Below are 18,717 nucleotides of genomic sequence, written 5' to 3' on the forward strand. Positions count from 1 at the left end.
TGGGGTGATGGAGCAATCAAGAAAAAAGACTAAAATATGCAGAAGGCTGACTGTTAAGTTCCTATCAGTCAATACTGCTCTCAGGGTCCCTGGTGTCCCAATGCAGGGGCAGCATTGGTGATCAGGACACAGACAGGAGTCCTGGTTACCTTTGGATCAAGTGCTGATTCACCCACCAAGCTGAAACCAACAAAGAGCAGGGACCTTTGTATTCAAAGCCAGTGACAGTGGCATTATCAACAGACAAGGCCTCAGAAGCCTGAAGCAGTAGCCAGAACTGGGTCTTCACCTGCTGTATTAACCACTGTGCTCTAGTTTCCCATACCTCTCCCTCCTCTCTCCAGTAGAGGCCACAAGCAGCAGAGTGTATATGCAGAAGCAGAAGGCTCCCTGTTGCACTGGGAGCCATAGGCAGGCAAGGAAAAAGCTGGCCTGAACATGTTCACAACCACCCAAGAGCATCTGGTGTACCTCTGTGATTCACCCATTAGCTCTGCTCACTGGAGAGAGCAATGGCTGAGGACGTGGGGCGAGTCCTCTCCAGACCACCTGTCAGGCAAATCCCAGCTCCTTAAATAGGACCGGCTTCCTCCCAGTTCCCACGACTTAAGAAGCTTCAACGGAAAGCTAATCAGAGTTCCATTATCTGCTTCACCAGGGGTGGGAAGTCAAGGAATACCCAGTTATGGCACTGAAAAGTGACCTATTGGAAGGATATGGCCCATGGCCAGGTAACACGAATTCCTCTAGCGAGGAACAGCCAGTCCCGCACTGCTGGAAATCCATTTGCTCAGCCCTGGGACTACATTCCAGGAGTGTTGGTGCTCAGTGTCGATGCCAGCTGGCCCACAGTCCACAGCCCACACCCAGCAGTTTCCAGGCTTGGGGGTTTCACCGTGTTTTTGTTTGCATTTTGTATTGTTTTTTAATTGGCTGACATTATAAAATAATGGTTAAATAAATAAATCACCACCCAGTAACACCGTCATCCCACCTCCCTCCTGGTCCCCTCCCCAGCCTTTTGCCGACAAGCATCTCCACTCCCATACCCACACCATACACGTAGTCCAAGGGCTCAAGCAACATGTGCTGACTGACCCACAAAGCAGGCCACGGCAGGGGTTCCAATCCACAGCACAATCACCTGGGGAATAGGGCCACAGGCCTGTGGGAATGCATGAAGGGCGCATCCTGGTTGCAGATCTTGTGGTGGTGAGGACACCTCTACCCAGAAAGGCTGTACCGCAGGGCAGTACAGGACAGAGCTGGGAGGCATCCCTGCTGTCTAGATGCGGAGGGTTAAAAGTGACTATGCACTCGGACCACACGTGCAAAGATAGATGCAGCAAGGGAAGTGGCTTCCTTCCATCTGCTCCACTCTGGAGGGCGCGGCCTCCCACTTTAGACCTGTGGCCTCGATTTTGAGGGTATGGTTCCTCTAGCCTTTTTCCCTTCCAATACAACATAACCTTTAAAAACTATCAGGCTTTAAGAACACTTGCTGCTCTTGCAGAGGACCCCAGCCCAGTTGCCAGCACCCACGTGCCAGTTCCCAGCCATCAGTTCCAATGGATCGGGCACCCTCTTCTGAACTCTGTGGTCGTCAGCCATGCACATTTGTAGATACACACACAGACAAAAACATATGAGATAAAAATAAAAATAAAAAGCCTTTAGAATAACAAATACCAGAAAGGAGCTAGAGATGGATCTACTGACAAGTGCTTGCCATACAAGCACAAGGATCTGAGCTCGATTCCACAAGACCGTGTACACGCTAGGTGTGACAGTGCACACTTGTGATCCTAACCCTGAGGAGGCAGAGAGGGGGAGCCCTGGAGCTCCCTGGCAGCCAGTCTAACTGAACGAGTGAACCCCAGGCCCCAGGTCCCAGGGAGACAGTTTGTGTCAAAAATAAGGTGGGCTGTATCTAGGAAGTAACACCTGAGGTTAACCTCTGACTTCTGGATGTGTCCACATGCACACTATGGTTTGCCCCCACACACCAATAAAAACAATAATAAAACAGCAGGCAGACCCCAGCTGACAAGATCTTCAGATCTTCTTCTAAACAATGTCCCATGCTTTGCTCTAATAAGGTCTGAGAGCATCCAGCACAGAGTACACTATGGGGTCTGGTCAATGTGCACCCAAGCCCCAGCCACTCTCAGGCCTCACCTGGAATAACGAACTGGATCATCTTAAAATACAGACCACAAGACACACAGACGGGAGAAACAGGTTCCCTCAGGTAGAAAGATTTATTATGATTAACAACTTACCACTGCTATTTACACATTTATAAAATGGAAATAAAAATGACATAGGTTTGGCGCCAAAAGTGGCACATTCAAACTAAAACCAGTACAAAAATAAACCTTTAAGCTACGCTTTTAAAATAAACATCATTAAAACAGTAAGGGGAGGAGTCTGTCTTGCCGTGTGCTGAAGTGCCATCACTCTCGCAGCAAAGCGGCCCAGGTGCAGTGTGAACAGTGCCTGGGGGAGCTGCCCGTGTTCTTGCAAGAATGCAAGCAAACAAATAAAGATAAATATACAAGAGTTATATTCCTGAGCTACACAAGTTTAGGGCATATAAACTGTAGTGAATTCCTGTTAAAGAGGAGTCCCGTGGGGTCAAGGTTGATGAACTTTATCTGGCGCCCAGATACTGGCACCAGAATGTGTCATCGTGCTCTGAGAGAATGCTAAGCCCACTTGCAAAGGAAGTGGCTAAGAATGATGGGGGCTTTGAGTCCTGCATGGCCCACCATCATGGCACTAAGTCTCCTGCTGCAGATAAGCAGGGACATGGACAGAGGAAAGGAAGAAGCTGCTTGGTTTGGGGGTCCCGTGCCTGATAGACCAGGGACCTCAGCAGTCAACAACCACAGGCACAGCAGGCAAACTCAGGAAGCCCAGAGAGCCCTGTCCACACACAGGCCTTCAGCTTTCCGTGGTTCACTCTTCTCCTCACCACAGAGCGGGGCCAGGACTGTACTGCTGGAGAAGCATGCTGGCTACTGAGAGCGAGGACTGAGCTCTGAGCACGCCTAAGTGCAGTGCAGCGGAACACTGGCCATGTTCAGACTCCTCCAGGGTCCCAGTGATGATGGCAAATGCTGATGGGAGCAGGAAGAGAGGGTTAATGCCCAGGATGCAGCCCACACCACAGTGACTGCCTGTTCCACCTGAGCTGGTTCCAGAAACAACTCGAAGGCAGGAAGGATGCCAAACCATCCCTGCAGCCACCTGCTGAGCGCCACTCACTGGTCCTGGACCTTGGCCCTTTTGGCTTTCAGGGACAGGTGCTGCAAGAGAAGAGGAAACACCAATGGGGATGGTGAAACTAAAAAAGCAGACTCCAGTCAAATCCTCCACCTGGCCCACACAGTCCCAAGGAATGCTGGGCCCTTTGGAAAGCTGTCTGCAGGAGAAGAGGCCAGGTATAAACAACACAAGAAGCTCCCTGACATCACCATGGGCGTCACCAGACAGGACTGAGGGATAAAACATACTTTACACACTTTATGGCAAACTCAAGTTACTACAAATTCTCAAATATGGACTTGAGGCAGAATGTATGAACATAAGCTTCTAATCAGGGCCCTCTCTTCGCCAACTGAGGGTACCTGACAACCCACCAATAACATAAGCCAATAAGGCACAGACCCCTCCGCTAGACAAGCTAGCACTCAGGAGCTCTTCCCAAGAGAAGAGTGCAGCCCTAGTTAGTGCCCAAACCCCATGTCCTAGCACATCCAACATGACCTCCCAACACCCCGACAACTGCCAGCACTGAAAGAAAACAGAACACTACCAATGACGACATGAGCTGACAGACCAGGAGGCCCCAGGTCTAAGAAAATGGCCGGAGTCCAGGCTTTCTACACACTTGTGCCTGAGAGAAGCATGTGGTCCTCAAACAGTGAGCTTTCCCTAGATCAAAAGGGTTTCTCTGAGGCAAGTCTCTGTGGGCTTGCTGCTTCTCTGAATCCTTTCCTCTCTGTTCTTCACCAGAACTGACCCTAAACTAATCCTGGACATGTGTAGCCTAATGCAGGGATAGGTGATAATAACACCCGCCTGCGAACCATTTCTGGTTCTTTGCTGGAAAGAACGCCAAGTATAAACAAAGCTGACTTTGAGCATCTCAGGCCTCTACAGACAGAAAGCAACTCTGAAAAACAAGTAATGGAAAGTCGACCAGAGGCGCCAGAAGGAGCAAGCTAACAGCCTGGAGGCTGTGCACAGCCCAGAGGCTCTGCATCATGTCCAAGAAGCAAACCTGCCCTGCATGGGCAGCACCTGGGAACCCGGAGAGTCCCTGAAGACACGGCTCCACCTTTGAACCTTAATCAGAAGAGACACCAAGCTGTCATGAAGGAGCTTTGGGGACCCCTGTCATGAAGCAAGGATGTCCTGGGATTTCTAAAGGCCACACTCTCCCCAACAGTCTCATCATGGTGCAGGTGACGGGCTAAATGGCAGAAATCCTGAGAAGCAACAAACATACAATGCTAACCTTGTCATTTTCATCAACATGCTGAAGCAATCTGCCCTTAACTTTGTGGGTCTGACCTAGAGACTAACTTTGAGCTAAAGGAAGAGTAGCTCAGCCAATTCTTCTCTCCAAGAGCTTCACAGCCAGGACAGTGCAGATGCCTCCCAAGTGCAGCCTCCTGCTACTGTAACAGGCCCCCTGCAGCACGCCTGCTCTCCGCACCCAGCCTGCCTTTCTAACCACTTCTTCGGCCTCCTGAAGGCTGCTGTTTCCAGATGAGATTTAGATGGAAGAGACGTTTTTCTAGACCAGGTGACTTCTCTTCAATCCAATAGAGCCGAGACATACTGGGCACCCAACAGTTCATCTAGTTTCTAGCTAAAATACCATGTCAGGACATGTGAAGAACTGTAATGGTTTAAACCACTTTTGCTCTTTGATGTAAGAATTAAATACTGCTACGGTTCAGAGGACAACGTCCTTAGCTTCACAAAGGAGGAGAGATCATTCTCCAAGAGTGAAGCAAGTAAACAAGCCCACGGAATGGGTCTGTGGCTCCTCAAAAGTGTCACCAAGAGCAGCATCCATGCTCAGCCCCTGCTGACTGCAGCCACAAAGGGGTAAAACAAGACCCCCTTCGTACACATGATGGCCTGAAGATAGCTGTCTCAGAGACACTCCACACCGGCCGGCAACAGAATAAACTCTTTATAGTGTTAAAATGAAAAAACAACAACAAAATACATTCAAGATAGAATTACGCAGAGAAAAATTATCCTTCAAAAATAAAAATAGGAAACAATACACTTGCAAATAAACAAGGAAGGGGTCACTAAAGGAAATTAGTTCTTCAGGTAGGGATCCCAGAATGACAGTGAGAAACAGAAATGCTCTGCTTTTTAATGTGTTGAAGAGACAACTAATGGCTTAAAAATAATAACATATTACCAAGTATAAATAGGTGCAGAAATAAAATACTGACCAACAGTAGCACAAGGATGCTTGGTAATAAAGCAAGACCCTGGTGTAGGTATCTTACATTATGACTAAACAGCATGACACTAATTCAAAATCAACCACAAAGAGTCCAGGGTGTAAAAGGCCACAAAGAAATAAAATACAATACTAAAAAAATCATTAATTGAAAAGTATTAAAATAAGTTTTAAAAAAGGAACAAAGACTAAAATGGACTAACAGAAAATAATTTCAACGCAGCATGCTTGAAAACACTCATTAGTAAACCCTAGGTTCAATTTCCAGCACAACAAACAAATAATTACACTAGCTAATTTACCACACAATTAAAGCACAGTACAGACTAGACAGTATGTGGGCCACATCCAGCCAGGAGGCCTATGGATCCAGTTTACCTGCCAGTCTTCCAAACATGATTAATCATCTTGCAATTAAGTCATGTTAGAAGGACGCATGGACTTGGGGGGCAATGAACGGACCATTTTGCAAAACTGAAGAAACCACAATCTGTGTTCCAAAGTGCAAATGCCCTGCTGTGACAGCAGGGGCATGCAGTTGTCTGCACAGAGAGGCCTTTTCTTATGGAGTTGCAGGATTTGTTTTAACCTGTACTTCCCTATGAAGGTGATGAAAGTGGTTTTATTAGGAGGTTCTGGGGATGTGGTAATGGTCTTACCTGTGTACTCTGTGTGAGGAGGGATGGGGAAATGTGTGTGGGGGAGGTGATCTAGGGTATTGAGGAACAGAACACACAGAAACAACACTAGGAAGGGGCAGCTCTTTGCCTGGGGCCAGGTTCCATCCAGTCCTACCGTTCCTTGTTGATAAAAGTGCGGAGCCAGCTCCAGCAGCCAAGCCGACTCTATGGCAGTCACATCTCGCATGTAATACTTGGAGGTCTGTATAACTTCATTGTAAATAACCCTGAAACAAAGAGTAAACATGCTGGCAAGTCGTCTCTGCTCTCACCACACCAGGAATATACTGTCTGCGTGTGGCTCTACACACAGGACTGTGGCAGCCCACTCAGTCTCCAGACCCAAGCGGTAAGTCACTGTGTTAAGCAGATACAACTCTACATCCTACATGACTTCCAAGGCTCTCAAGCTGTCCACAGAGGACCTTGCCAGATCGTGGCCTGCATTTGCAGGGCTCTGAATAGAACTTAAAGACTTAAATAGAAAGTACAGAAACAGACTCAAAGTCTTGATTGTTCTGAAAGGGACTAGAAAGACACACAGAGGAACCTTTCAGAGCGACAAAGTATTTTAAATGTAATTTTGCATGCAGGCTATGCATCAGTCAAAACCCATCTTCCACTGTCATAAATTATGTCTTAAAAGGAAAAAGACTTATCTAGCGTTGAGGAAACACAACCAAAGAGCAAGGAACATGTTTTCTAAGCCTTGGACTTCAGGAGTTCATAGAGTAAACACTAGTTCCTCAAGTATGGGAAGAATTAACTCAGGGCATCCTTAAGAGCTACAAACCTATAAATACAAAAGCCACATGGAGTTTGTCTCTCAGATGCCAGTAAATGAATCTCAGCTGATGGAAAGAAGGGGCGGGGCTGGAATGCTCACCATGCTCAAAGCTTGGTCCACTCCCAACACAGGAAGGGAGGAAAGAGGGGAGGGGAAATCAGGGAGAGGAGAGGAAGAGATGATGGGAGGGGGACGGGGTGGTTAGGGATGAATGGGGAGAGGAAAGGGACACACACTAAAGTCTGGGTTCCCTCCTGTACTTCTATATACTCAGGCAGCAGAGAAACAGCCATAAACCCAGCACTAGAGTCCACTCCACCTAAGAAGCTTCTACCCCTCACTGCTTACAGCATGATCTAATTCTGTGGTCAATTTAAATACTCATCAGAAACACAACCAGGACGCATTTAAACAGTGGGCCCCACCCTAGCATCTAATTCAGGAGGGTCCGGTGGCACCCAAGAACCTGCATTTCCAGCATGGTTCCAGGTGGTGCTGCTGCCCAGAGAACAGGGTACACTGTGCCTGACACCAGTGTTCCCAGGCTCCAACCCCATCGCTGCTACTTTTCAACTTCTCTTCACATGCTCCTGTCTTCCCTAGGACCTAGTTCTTTCAACTGGTAAAGGGCCAAGGAAGTGTCTTTAAAATGTCTAATCCTCTGTCAATCCATATTTCTGTAGAATACAATATAAATTAGAAACAGGAAATAAATACAAAATACAAGTCCAAATTAGCACTGGCCTGGGAAGACAGCTGTGAGCATGACTTGGAAGAACACCACACAAACACCTGCGGTGTCTCCCACTGCTGCACTTGCCTTTCCTTCCCAGCCTGCACTGCAGACTGGAACCGCCCTTTCTTTGGTCACCTTGCTCAGCTCACTGCTCATTCCCCAGACATGGGCTTCCTTCACGTTGCCACAGCTTTGCCACCCTATTTCCTAGGTGTAGCTGTCTTTTGAGTCCTTTCCTGCCTAAAAATGCCAGTCACCAAGCCCAGAGCAAGGATTAGCTTCTCCGAGAAGCCACCTTCAGTGCCAACCGCAGCACTGCATACCGCAGGCCCTTCAGAAAGCCTCCTACAGAGTTCACTCTGTTTGCCTGGTACTAGAGTCCTGCTGGGATCCACGTCCCCTCTGCATGCTGGCCTTGGACAGTAAGCCTTTAGTCAGGGGTCAGAGGACACCTGCTGGGAGGATGAGTAAGAAGATACAGTGCAGTTTGCTTCAGGAGACTTTTTTTTCATTTTTATTTTTTATTTTCTCAAGACAGGGTTTCTCTGTGTAGCTTTGTAGACCAGGCTGGCCTCAAACTCACAGAGATCCGCCTGCCTCTGCCTCCCCAGTGCTGGGATTAAAGGCGTGCGCCACCAACACCCGGTTTAAGGAGGTTTTTTTTTTTTTTTTTTAGGACTATTTTATTGAGTATAGTACAAGGAAGCTGGGTAGTAAATGGAGGACTGTCTACCTTTAGGGGATCCCTGATAAGAACAGAAATCCTGGCAACCAAAGTCAACATAGGAAACAGAAGACCTGTATTACAAGCCCAGGCTGGACCCTGGGACCCAGACATGAGCAAGAAAGTGCAGGGCCAAGCTCAGCAGTGAGGGGCTTACCAGCGGGGTGGCTTCTCTGCATAGAGGACTGACGCAGGGTGGATGTGCAGCTCATGGTCGTCACGGATGGTCCTATGAGACACAATGCAATACAATGAAGCACACTGTATGCAAGAGGACTTGTAACATTTTCCACAAATGTGTTAATATACCCCCCCCCCCCCCGTACATGTAGATTGAATTTCACCCGGACCACAAGGAAGACATTACTCTCTCAACACAGCTCCACCATCACTACCCCGAGGAATCAAGAATGAATCAGGCAAGAGAAGGATGGGGCCTGGGCATGGTGAGGCACAGCTGAATTCCAGCTACCCGGGATCCTGGGTCAGAAGGTAGGGGGCAACGTGGGCAACTGAGCAAGACCCTTCTCTTTCTAAATGAGAAGGTGTGGGGTTAGCTCAGCAGTACAGTGCTTGTCCAGCCAGCCACTACAAGGCCCTGGACTTAATCCCAGAATTGGGGGGAGGGGGGAAGCAACTGTGGACACACAGGACAAACCACAGCACACAGGAAGAGAATGTTCTATGCACATTTATGATGATGTCTACCTTCTACAGGTTCCTTTCAAACAATCCCATCCCAACAGAAACTAAGGTTCCCCAGACTTCCTGCTGCACAGTTAAACACTGATGACACGCTTCTGCCGGAAGCACTGTAACCAGTGAAGAAACAACTGAAGGCTCCAAAGACACAAATGCAGCCCCATGTGCCTGTCTGTGACTTATAGAATTTGAGGACACAATCAACAGCCCATTGAGGAAAGCAGCTTCTCTAGAACACACCACTGTTAATAGTTCCTCTGGCATGCAGGTATGTCACTGTAACCCTAAACCCATGTCACTTGCACAGATGCACTGGGTGTTAGGACTCTCCCAGACAGCAGAGAAAATCTGCAGAAAGCTAGATAGTAGACCCCACTCGGTTTTAAAAGGAGGCCTGAGGTCAGGTAAAAGTTGCTTGATTTTGATCTCTGCCCAGCTTTCTGTCTCCTTCACCAAGGGCTTCAGTCTCTTTACCTATATGCTCCAGAGGAGTGAAACCGCGCTGCGTTCGCGAAGAATCCCGACACGATGCACCTCAGGACAGGATCCGGATCACCTACACAAGGCAGCAACAGAAGGCTGGTGAGACCCTGCACCCTGGCCAGAGGTTCCACACCCTGGGCTAAGATGCAGAATCCAGACCCAGCCCCTCCCCAGCTGCCCTGGGCACCTGAAACTGAAGGAACCAGCTTCCCTTTTGGCAGCCATAACAGCCGAACACGTGCTTCTATGACCTTGTCCCAGACACTAGAAAGTCAGATGCCTGTCTCGTGACAAGGAGCCAATCAGAAGCTAGCAGGTAGCGCTATGCTTTATGGCTCTGGGTGTACTTTAAGGACAAGCGCACAGCAATGACGCAGAGAGCATAGCAACCACCCTGGGAGGGCCTATGGGCCATAACAACCAGTTGACCAATCAACACAGGGCAAGCCCTCCAAGCCTGGAGGCACACCAATCGTGAGCCTGTGCGTACCCCTAGACACTCCCCTTACGCTGCCCTATAAAGATCAATGCGCAGCGGTTTCAAACCATCTTTTTCTGGCCATCCGCCATGGCGGGTGGGTGAAAGACCTGAGCTAACATGGGGTTAGCTCGTTAAATTACAATAAAGCCTCGTGCAGTTTGCAGCAAGCTCTTGAATCCGCCTGGTGATTGGGGTGACCAAGAACGTGGCCTGGGACCCCGGATACTTGAGTTTTCGGGGGTCTAACAAAACCATGTCTGAGCACACTCAGCCCTGTGCTCCCATGTCTGACAACTGCCCAGCATCTGAGGTGGCATCTGCCCAGCAGCTGCTAAGAAAAGGTAAGCCTGCCCCCATTAACTAGGGCCTCTCCAAACAACCCCAGGCCAAAGAGGCTCGGACCCGAGACAGCTTCTTCAAAGACCCACCAGTGAGCTCGCAGCACTGTGGAAACTGCTTTTTCCCCCTAAGACACAACTGTGAAAGCACACTGGTTGTCAGCTAGCTTGCAATTCTCCACCACTTCCAAACATTCTGTCCCTTCTTAACTGACATTTCTATTGTTACAGCAAACACATCTTTCATGAATAAAGCATCTTCATTTACTAGCTCACTGCCATGAGACGAATTCTAAACTACCAGGCAGGGGATAATCATGTTTTAATGGCTGAAGATAGCCCCTATTTCATCAATTCTAAGCCATTTTAACTCACTCAAGTCAAGACACAATTACAGCAGCAGCCATTCTTTTCTTAGTAAAACATAAAATAACTATGGGACATATCTTAGCTCTGATGAATTACAGTACATGGGCAAACAGGTCCCTACAGGCAGTAGCTTTACAGAGCTCTCAACAATATTTAAAAAAAAAAAATCATCTTAGTGAAGGTTTTGGCAAAAGGGGGAGGGGACTAGGCTACATTCTTTTCTTTTTAATAAATTAAATTACTATTTGTGTGTTTTATTATTTTTGGTGAATTTTATATTCTAACCCTTTGTTTACCTACCTAACAGGCTCAATAAAGTCATTCTATACTAACTTAATTTTTAATTGCATAACAGCTGGAATACATTTCACTACTCTCTAACCCCTAAATGTACTATAATTTACATCCAATTGCTTGTTCTGAGTGTCGTTACTGTTCCCAGCAGAGATGCTAAACCTGAAGCCTGCATTCTATCCGCCACCCATCCAGATGCAGCCCCCTCTCCAGCTGGTCAGAATCCCCATTATACGACAAGCTTTGTTCCCAGGGTTATTTCATTAAAAGTAGAAATTTGAGTAATAATGGTTTGTGACCCTAAAAAACTCAGCTTCATAAAATCACTCCTCAGCACTCCTCAGCACTCCATTCCTCTTATTAGGAAGAATTTTAATTCAACATACCCCTCCCCCTGGGCAGTGGGTGATAATGACAGGTGAAGACACAGATGCCGAGGTGAGGCTGTCACTTATCTGCCAGGCAACAGGACCCTGGCAGATGCACTCCTGCTGATAGCCCTTGGAAGTGTCCTGTTACAGCCCATGACATCGACATGGCACCTTGGGGAAGCTCATGTAGATTTCTCCTTCCCTGCACTTATTTCTGCCACTTACCACTGACATCCATGGTTACTTAAACGTGTATACATTGTCACTTCCACCAGTGCCAACAGCCTAACATTACAGTCTATCCGAGATACCACTCTTCTCTACGCTGGGCTCTCAGTGAACCACGCTTTTGTCATTTTCAATCATTTGTTATTAGTGTAAAAGCCAAACAGAACTTCCTGGGCCCTGACTCTAACAGGCTTCCCTTAGCCTTCTGGGCTCACTCTTTTCCCTCTATACATGGGATAAAAGCAGCATATGTCTCCCAGAGTGCAGACAGCATGATGGGAATTAACACACAACACACTCAGAATGCCGCCCGGCCTAGCAGACACTGTCAGGCTTCAAGACTGCTGCTAAATGAACTCAGTGTGCCACTTCCTACAAGCTGGATCCTGGGTCTTTGACTCTGCTGGCCACAAGCTGTGTCATCCTGAAGATCCTGTGACTCCTCCCAGGTCCTCCTGGTTCCTCTGTAAACTAAGGACACCATCAACTGCACCTCATACAGTGGGAGACAAAGAGAATGCAGAGACCCCAGCATGGTGCAACCTACTGTGGACTCCACAAATGGCCACCACAATCACTGCTACAAGCCAGGACACCTTGTATAGCCACGTTCTGCCTTACCCTTGGTGAATGCCTAAGCTAAACTCATGGTATCTACTTTAATAACACCTGCATCTGAAAAGAAAATGTAATTTTCATGTAATATCTACGAATTTCATCTGTTTACAGTAACATTTTGGAGTTGTCGAGATGGCTCAGCAGGTAAAGGTCATTACAGACAAGCCTTATACCTGAGTTCAAAACACAGTAGAAGAAAAGATCTAACTCTGTACCCACCCAACACACACACACACACACACACACACACACACACACACACACACACACACGCACACACACACACAACACACACACACACACACACACACAATCCCAGCACTTTCAGGGGCAGGAGGACCAGAAGTTCAAGGTCATCTTTAGCTATAGTATGTCTGAGGTCAGCATGCTACATGAAATACTACCTCAAAAATTGTAAATTTTTACAACAACTATCATTATATTGGATGTGGAAGTTAACAATCTTTAGGCATTTTTAGAAGCTTTAGAAATCTGGGGAGGAGGTAACAGCTCATGGAATCAAAAATGGATCTACCCACAAAGACACCCAGCCTTACATTACCAATGAATGGGTGCAGACAATGTGGAACTAGCTATGGGTACACGGCCTTATTATCAGCCCAGCATAAGAACTTGAAGAATTAAAACTGTGCATGCAGACGGGGAAGTCACAGGCAGGGACAAGCCACACCCACCTTCACTGGACATCTTGGGTACCTGGAACTTGACGAGGAGCTTTTTCAACTGTTCTCTCACAGTGGCAGCTCTGACAAGACCCTTGTAATTCAGGAAATGCTCCTGACACCACTGTGAGCTCTTGTTGTGCTGCAGAAGGGCCACGAGAGGAGACATTTGCCAAGTCAGACAGCCCAGCAATACCCAATACCATCAGCAGGGTTACTTTCTCTTCCCCACTTGCTGGTTTGATGAGACCTGCCAACCCCATCTCTGAAGCAGATGGTGACAACCAAGCAAGCCTACTCTTGCCCCACAGCCCCACTCTTCACACTAGCAAGCTAAGGAGAACTGAAAGACAAGTACAGGTCAATCTAAATTCACTACAGGAGGTCAGCCCCGCCTCCCCTTGGCTCTGGTAAGTCTATTAACTTTCCCCCTCCATGGGTTTCAGCTTATCTCTTTACTAACTATGGGAACAAACACAATGTGCAGAAACCATTTTCAAAGTCCTATCTGTCCTCAAAGTGGGGCTTGTTCTACCAGCACTGCCTAATTTTCTATATTCTTGAGTACAACCATTACATCACGTGTTAAGTTTTTGCAAAGGAAATATACCTCTAAAATTACATTTTAAGCCAGGGAGGAAAGTTTTCAAATAAATTTTTAACATAATGACATTTGAAAATGTAACCCACACAGGATTTTTTTCAGAAGGCAACCCAAGAATAATCCAGTGCAGACCTATGGATGCACCCTTCTGGGGTAAGGGTTCATCTTGTGATGTGCACTGTACCTGTATCCTGAATTGTAACGACCGTCACCTGTATCTCACTTATTGAGTAACCATCCCTAAATCCCTGGTAAAACAAAACTTAGGTATTTCTCTTTTTAAAATATGTTAAATTACTGAAATTATAAACTATTATCCCCTTCTTTTAAAAGTTTGTATTGCTGTTTAGCTTTTAAGTGAGAATTTTAAGTTCTATTAATGGCTCTCAGAATACTCAGAATGGAGATTAGCACTGCCTATGGCTAACCAGTAGGAGGGTATGTAGATACACACAAGCCTCATTGAACATGTTCCCGTTGAAGCTGGGATGCCTTTCAAGATTCAACCCACACAGTCGTGGTTCTCTGTCCACTCTGGGAGAACTCCCATTCAAATGGTGCCCTTCTTCTCTTGTACAGTGCATGTGGACACTGGGAGGTTGAGCTGTCAGCCAGCCTCAAGTGTAGCACATAACCAAACAATAGGAAATATCCCTTAGCCTTTCTAGAAACACTGGTCTCTCCAGTGGGAGGCTGGCAGTCTACCTAACTGGAAAACAGAGGGGGCTCCCGGCCAGGTGTTTATGAACTAACTTCTGATCTTGCTCATAGCTTGTTAGAGTAGGTGTGTGAGTGGTGGGCCCCGCCCCCAGTGTGGCCGTGCTTACTTTGATAAATGCTTCGTACACATTAAGCATGGTAAGATGATCACCCTCCTCCACAGCAAATTTCCGGTGCACTCGAGTCTGTAAAGGATAAAGTTCCATTTAGAAGTTGATTCCCATGAGCCTCTTGTGCTGGGAGACATGGTACACCCAAGGAGGGCTGGCAGCTTGACGTCCGCATGTCCTACAACCTGTTCACCACCCTCTCTTAGGCTCCCTTCAGACTCGCTCCATCCTTGAATTCCTCTTTCTGTGGCAAAGACACTGAATAATGTCACTGACTCCCTGGGGTTGAGGGACAGCAGATACAATACATATGGCAAAGACAAATCATTTACTTCAGAACTTTATCCTTGAACCAATGCCACATAATCAAACTGCCTCCCTGCCTGCTTCCTTCTTTCCCCTTCCCCTTTCTTCCTTCCTTCCTTCCTTCCTTCCTTCCTTCCTTCCTTCCTTCCTTCCTTCCTTCCTTCCTTTCCCTCCCTCACCCACAATAGAATTTTATCAAATACCACTGTCAATCAAGCCCTGTTCTAAGCATCTGGATGCAATAATGAACAAACATTGGTGGAAGAAGGCATGAAACTAAATAAATAAGCAAAACTCATAATGTATTAGAGGTAAGAAGCACATGGGGGCAGGGAAGAGCTTGGGAAGAGAAACTGCCATGTTAGACACAGGGTTTTACACTTTCACTCTTACTGAGTCACCTCATGCGGCAGGAGCTGAAAAGGTTAACTAAAGGGACAACTGACAAACCACTGGGGTGTAGGTGATAGAATCGATCCCCACAGTGTACAAGAAGGTATATAACCATGTTTGTGAAATCTTCCCACCATACACAGCATACTCACTCAGCTGCAATCTAGGATCACTCAACTGTCTGCAGCACTTTCTAGGTAAGCTCTGACAGAAACGTGCAAGAGAGCAGTGTGAGGAGCTCGGGAAAAGCTGGACTTACTGCCTGAGACTTCTGGTTTGAGGGGAACACAAAGACATTCTGGATCTGCATCATGGCAGCGATGCTCAGGACCTCCTGAGAACAGCCAAAGTTCCCTAGAATACAAAGGTTATGTTTGCAAACATGGTGGCAATGCTCAGGACCTACTGAGAATAGCTGAAGTTCCCTAGAATACAAAGGGTGTGTCCGCAAACAGACAATGTAGCAACAAGGAGTGAAGGGCATTTCCCAATGCTTTCCTTGGACTGTGCTGTAAAATGTAAAATAAGATCATATTTTATAGCTCTTGTTTCAAGTCCCTAGCATATAAGTACTTACCATGCCAGGAATGGCCCCATGTGTCCAAACTAAGTATACTTCCCTGCAGCGCTAAGGCTGAGGGCTCTTGATGCCAGCCAGGGTGAGGTCACACTGGCCTGACACCAAGGACAGGTCAGAGGCATGCCTGCTCCCTGTCCTCTCTGTGGACAGCTGGAGTTGAGGTATAAGCATACCGGGAAAAGGGGAGGCTGTGTAGGGGCTGTGTTCCTCCTACTGTCTTTCCACTCCTGGCCCATTTATGGGGTGGCCTGCCTCTCCCAAGTACTCCTCAGCTCTGGGCACAAGCCTGCAGCACAAGGTGACCAGGACAGCATCCTGAGCTGCTGCTGCCCCGAGAACAGATTTTGCAACAGTTCATCACCCAGGACACTAGACAAAGCAAACTGCACTCCTGCCTGGCTCCCACTGCTCCCTGCCTGAAACAGTGGAGTCTGCTCTAGCTGCACTTAGAATCTGTCTCTCAGGGAAAGCAAGCCTCTCAGAGCTAACTTTCACCATGCTGCCTTTGAAACGTGCTTTCATAAACTGCCACTTGATATTAATAGGAGCTTTCCCAGGCTCAGGGAGATAGCTTCTATACTACCAAGATGTTTGTAACTAAAGAAACAGATAATGCCCTAAGTCACATCCTCACAAAAATATGCAGAGAAACTGGAATGTAAAGTCACACAGCCACTGTGGCTCACGGTGTGATGATTTCTAAGACAGTTAAAGTTAGCACAGCCATGCTGGAAAATACATGGATGTTCCTCAGAAACCTAAAACAGAATAGCCACATGATCCAGCAACCTTGCTTCTGTGTATACCCAAAAGAACTGAAACTGGTATGTGGAAGGAAAACCACACTGGTGTCCATTGCAGCGAACAAAAATGCAGAAGTAGCAGAGGAATGGAGAGACAACACGATACATACAATGGGATACTTACTCACTACACAATCTTAAAAATAAAAAAAAAGAAGGAAAGGAAAAAGAAAGGAAATTTCATCATTTAAGACCATTTAAATGGCAGTGGAACATGTTAGGTCCAGTGAAGTATGCCAGGCACAGGGCACACACTGTATGCTTTAGTTATACAGGGAACAGGGTGAGAAGTGATGAAGATTGGAAATGTTGCTTAAGGAACACAGTTTCAGGAGGAGTGAGTTTTAGTGATCCGGCACTATGCTAACCACATCATGATCAAATTGCTATGAGAAACTGATATGTTCAAATTGCTAAAAGAAAGTCCAAAATGTAATGATGGGCTAATTACCTGGACACAAGCTTTCCACTATGTGAGTATCAAACATTACACCATGTCTTAAAAACACAGGTTTCATCGTTAGTCAAAAACAAATACTTTATTGCTTTTGTCACTTCTCAAACCAAATCGGTGCCTCTTTCTTTGATACACAGAATTCAGGGAAATGAGTTCTTTGGAAAGGAAATAAAGTCAAAAGGAGCTGTCAGGCTCCACCTACCTGATTCCAACAGCATCTTGGCAAACATGGGGTTCAGAGGAAACTCTGCGATTCTCATGCCGAGTGGCTCAGTTAGGCGACAGTCTTTGTCCAGGCCTGTCAGAAGAATGGAAGAATCAGAAGGCATGTACCACTATGCTAGAAGAGGAATGGTAGTTGTGAGAATAAAAGATGACTCACCGCTACTAAGCCCAGCCTGACACACGCCGTTACATTAAAAGAGAAGAGTCACACTGAGCTCAGAGCCCTTTTAAAAGCTGCTGCTTCTAACAAACTCTGTTCGAGGACTTCATTACAGGCGGCAGCCTGCACTTCCTCCCGCTCCCTCTCTCTTCATGCCACAGGATGCTCCACAGAAACCACGCTCTGCAGGGGCTGCCAGCTGGGAGCACAGACCTGGTCTCTGTCCGCCTCAGCAGCAACTGATGCCGCCGATCACCGCCTCCTCATTACTCTCCCCCAGGCCCCATGACATGGGCCCTACTTTCTCACCTTCTGCATCTTACTCCATAGCTGAGACCTGACTTGCCACAAATATTCTAAGACAGTGCCTCAAAATCCTGTTCTGCTCATATCACATGAGCAAGGCTGGCACTCTGAATCGGAATCCTGGCCCTGGCATGAACTAGACAGAGTCCTCCATTCTTCCCCCACAACCTTCCCCACAGGCCTCTCTGCCAATCCCCAGTTATCAGGCACAGGATCCCAAGATACAGATGACCATTTCACCCATCAAAATAGCTGCTCCAAAAGCTTTGAATGTGCCAGAAAAGTTATGTCCTTTCTGATTCAATGTAATTGTCTTTTTTGAAACTGGGACATCCCCCATACTCTCTAGAGTGTTTATATTGGTGAGGACAGTCTGCACTGTTCTACTTTGAGAACAACCCTTCCAAAGGACAAATGGCACACAATCAGCATTCTCTACTCCTCAGTATATACAGCCCATTATATACTGAGAGCTAGGGACAAAAACCTAACAAGACTCACACTCTGGGCTAATGTTTGTCACCCAAGTTGAAGACCTTTCATATCAGTGGAGAGCTTTTAAAGTCACAACTGACCATTCCTTCACAGAGAAAGAAGTTAAATATAATAAATGAAAATGGACCCCTAACACACACACACACACAGACACAGACACAGACACAGACACACACACACACACACACACACACACACACACACTCGGCCAGAGCAGATCACAGACAAGTACAAGAGCTAAAACTTATAAGTAAAACACAAGGAGGGTCAGTAATGGCATTTCCGTTTGGTTGTCTGGCTGGTGCTTGGAATACTAGTTGATGCACTCAAGGTCTCCAACATACCGTGCACACATTCTACAACTGAGCTAAGATCCCAGCCCCACAGCAGTATGTCCTTAGACATGAGGACAAAGAAAAGCTGAGGAAAACAAGTGACACAGTCAAAATACGCAGGACACCTCCAAGAAACCGAGGAAAGTATTTACAATGACACAGGAGATCTGCAATCAGAACATGTAAAGAACTCCAACTCAGTAATAAAAAGACAGCACAAACACACATCAGC

At 46.9% G+C, this 18,717-nt stretch overlaps 1 protein-coding gene across 5 annotated transcripts in view; it reads right to left on the bottom strand.

The window, feature by feature from the left end:
* Positions 1-2,242: 2,242 nt before the first annotated feature.
* Positions 2,243-18,717, bottom strand: part of Dhx35 (DEAH-box helicase 35) — a 64,081-nt gene continuing 47,606 nt past the window's right edge. For 4 of the 5 annotated variants that reach the window (XM_027421232.2, XM_027421234.2, XM_027421231.2 and 1 more), the window contains 8 exons: positions 17,167-17,262; positions 15,384-15,478; positions 14,423-14,500; positions 13,004-13,133; positions 9,601-9,682; positions 8,582-8,653; positions 6,293-6,404; positions 2,243-3,311 (listed from right to left, as the gene is read on the bottom strand). In XM_027421232.2, the coding sequence (XP_027277033.1) occupies positions 3,267-3,311; positions 6,293-6,404; positions 8,582-8,653; positions 9,601-9,682; positions 13,004-13,133; positions 14,423-14,500; positions 15,384-15,478; positions 17,167-17,262 (710 nt within the window). In that variant the 3' untranslated portion in view covers positions 2,243-3,266. The remainder of the gene's footprint in view (positions 3,312-6,292; positions 6,405-8,581; positions 8,654-9,600; positions 9,683-13,003; positions 13,134-14,422; positions 14,501-15,383; positions 15,479-17,166; positions 17,263-18,717) is intronic. The other variant, XM_027421233.2, reaches the window with a different exon arrangement.

Source organism: Cricetulus griseus, chromosome 6, assembly GCF_003668045.3.
Source record: "Cricetulus griseus strain 17A/GY chromosome 6, alternate assembly CriGri-PICRH-1.0, whole genome shotgun sequence".
Taxonomy (NCBI): Eukaryota; Metazoa; Chordata; class Mammalia; order Rodentia; family Cricetidae; genus Cricetulus; species Cricetulus griseus.